Raw genomic sequence first — 2,387 nt, 5'->3', positions numbered from 1 at the left:
CTGAAGTGTACTGAAGACCCATTTCGTTCACTCTATACCTCCCTTACCTCCCTTATCCTGGATAGGACTTCTAGCACTGCAGCAATACACCCTACCCTCTATGAGCTGACCCCCTCACGAGCTGACCCCCTCACGAGCTGACCCCCTCACGAGCTGACCCCCTCACGAGCTGACCCCCCACCTCCAACTCGGCGCTCATTACGGCCAGGCCCCGTAATGCGCGAACCAGCTCGTCCAGGCTCTTGAACAGCACGCTACGCAACGCATTCGCCCGCTGCATCTCCTGCGCCAACACCACACCGAGGCTGTTGTCGTGGCCCGACGGCAAGGGAGCAAACGGGTTGGCGGCACCGGGCGCAGCGGCCTCCCGTACAAGCGGCGGCGGCAGCAGGTCCGCAATCTCCGCCGCCATGTCGGCGGCGACGTCGTCCGGCGACGTCAACGTCGATGTCGACAATTCCCCGGCGACGGGGCCGGCAACGACGACAGGTAATCCAGAGCTGCGCGAGGAACCGGAAGTACGGCGGCGCCAGCCGGTGCTGCTCCCCGCCACCGCGCATGCTGTACCCACGTTGGTGGTGGTGGTCTCCGTGGTATATCTCTTGCCACGATCTCGTCCATCGGCCGCGCCGGAGTTGTCGTACAGCTGCGCTGCGCCAAAGCCGCACGGGTTAGCTGGGGTGCTGTTACCGGGTATGCCGCCGCCACCGCCGCCACCGCCGACAACGTCGAGTGTCAGGTTGCTGAAGGTTGGCGAGGGCGAGTGGGTGGTCGGGAGAGACGCCTTCTCCCGAGGCGTGCCGGCACCGCCGCCGCCGCCGTTGTTGCTGGTCGTCGCTGAGCCGCTGCTAGTAGTGGCGGGCTGGGCGACCACTCGCGGCTGGATGGAGAGGATTGTGTCGAGGAGCTTGCGGGTTTCCTGCAAGGTCAAAGTAAGGGAAGCGAGGTTAATGACTATACGGCAATCGGTACGGCAGAACGCAAGCACGGCAGAAGGACAGATTACGACGAGGACGCTCTTTGGCCTCTAAGTGAAGGTAGTGAAAAAGTTATAACTGGTCGTGGTGAAGGTTTTTCAGAGCGTACCGTGCCCGTTGGGAGCGACCTATGTGCGCTACGATAGCCGCATGGCTGCTGTAACGTTTTCCTGGCATCGGATTCATAATCGTTTTAATCAAATTGTAAAAATATTTTCCCGAAATAAACAAATCTGGCCGGACTGGAATAACGTTTTTACTTTAACTAGGAGAAACCTGCCTGAAGTAGCGTAGCTAGAGCTAATTTATTAAGCTTATCCCTCTTAAGTTAAAAACATCTTTTTAGGTGTTTTGGACATATTTAGTTTAGGGAACGATTTACGGAACGATTTCATCGGGGACAAACTTGAAATTCTGCTGTAAGCTTTGTAAGCTGATTACTGACGCCATTTCTCTCCTTTCCGAACGTCCATAGCTACTATTATTACTACTACTCCTACTCAAAGCCGTTTCCACGTATTTGTGCAGGCATTGCCTGGACAGGACCTCACGGCCACGTCCACTGATTGCTTGGAGTTGTTGTATTGCCGTTTACGTTCCCTCATCAATCCGCACATCGCATAAACATAATGCACGCTGCACGCTGTGTCGTCCTGTGACCGTTTGGGCGGCATTCGTCCATTCATTTCGTCCTTCTGCCCACCTTCGCCGACTCTTCGCCTACTCCCACTATTTACTTTGTTGTACACGTTACAAGTTACAAGTTACAAGTTCCGCACAAGTGCGGGGATGTCCGTAAAAGCCTTAGGGGGGGTCATGGACGGTAAATCGTTTTTAGTGCGGTTACGTGGTGGACCATCATCGTCCTACTATGTTGTATGTGTGTATTTGTAAGTATGTATGTATGACGTGGATTACACTGTGGGCTAAAACGACGGCCTACGACGGCCGGCACTAAGCACCGTCCCCCACCGGGGGGTAGCGCACCAGCTAAACGGGCTGTAGGTCCGCTGGTCACCTAACAAAAACCTGTTATCGCACCCGAGGAGTTCTTACAACGGGCGAAAGAAATGTATGTATATTGGGGGGACCGTTCCCCATCCTCCTTCCATCGTCGTGCCCCTCTTGCCACTTGCCGCTTGGCGTCCTGAGAACCTTCCCTTCGGAGGGGGGGAGTTCTCTCCACATCCCCCCACTGCGCACTGGGCACCGGAGGAACCTTCCCTTCCCTTCCCTTCCCTTCTGCCTCGGTTGCTTTGGTACGTGTGGCGATATCTGTGACGTGGCATGTACTACCGTACAGCCGCACCTCTTTTAACACATCTAATCCTGAATCTGGGTCCTTGGGTGATGCCTTGCGATGGCACACACACCCTACCTAGCCATCATCAACCCGCCCCCCTACCCCCC

At 55.8% G+C, this 2,387-nt stretch overlaps 1 protein-coding gene across 1 annotated transcript in view; it reads right to left on the bottom strand.

The window, feature by feature from the left end:
* The window catches only part of VOLCADRAFT_102747 (dynein heavy chain 3), a gene marked incomplete at its 5' end in the record, with an annotated part of 70,080 nt that overhangs the window by 3,917 nt on the left and 63,776 nt on the right, over positions 1-2,387 (bottom strand). Inside the window, one exon of the mRNA XM_002945732.1 lies at positions 182-919. Coding sequence (XP_002945778.1) covers positions 182-919 — 738 coding nt within the window. The remainder of the gene's footprint in view (positions 1-181; positions 920-2,387) is intronic.

This window comes from Volvox carteri (genome assembly GCF_000143455.1).
Source record: "Volvox carteri f. nagariensis unplaced genomic scaffold VOLCAscaffold_1, whole genome shotgun sequence".
NCBI classification, from domain to species: Eukaryota; Viridiplantae; Chlorophyta; class Chlorophyceae; order Chlamydomonadales; family Volvocaceae; genus Volvox; species Volvox carteri.
The sequence above is the reverse complement of the archived record's forward strand: the minus strand, read 5'-3'. Positions and strand labels throughout refer to the sequence as shown.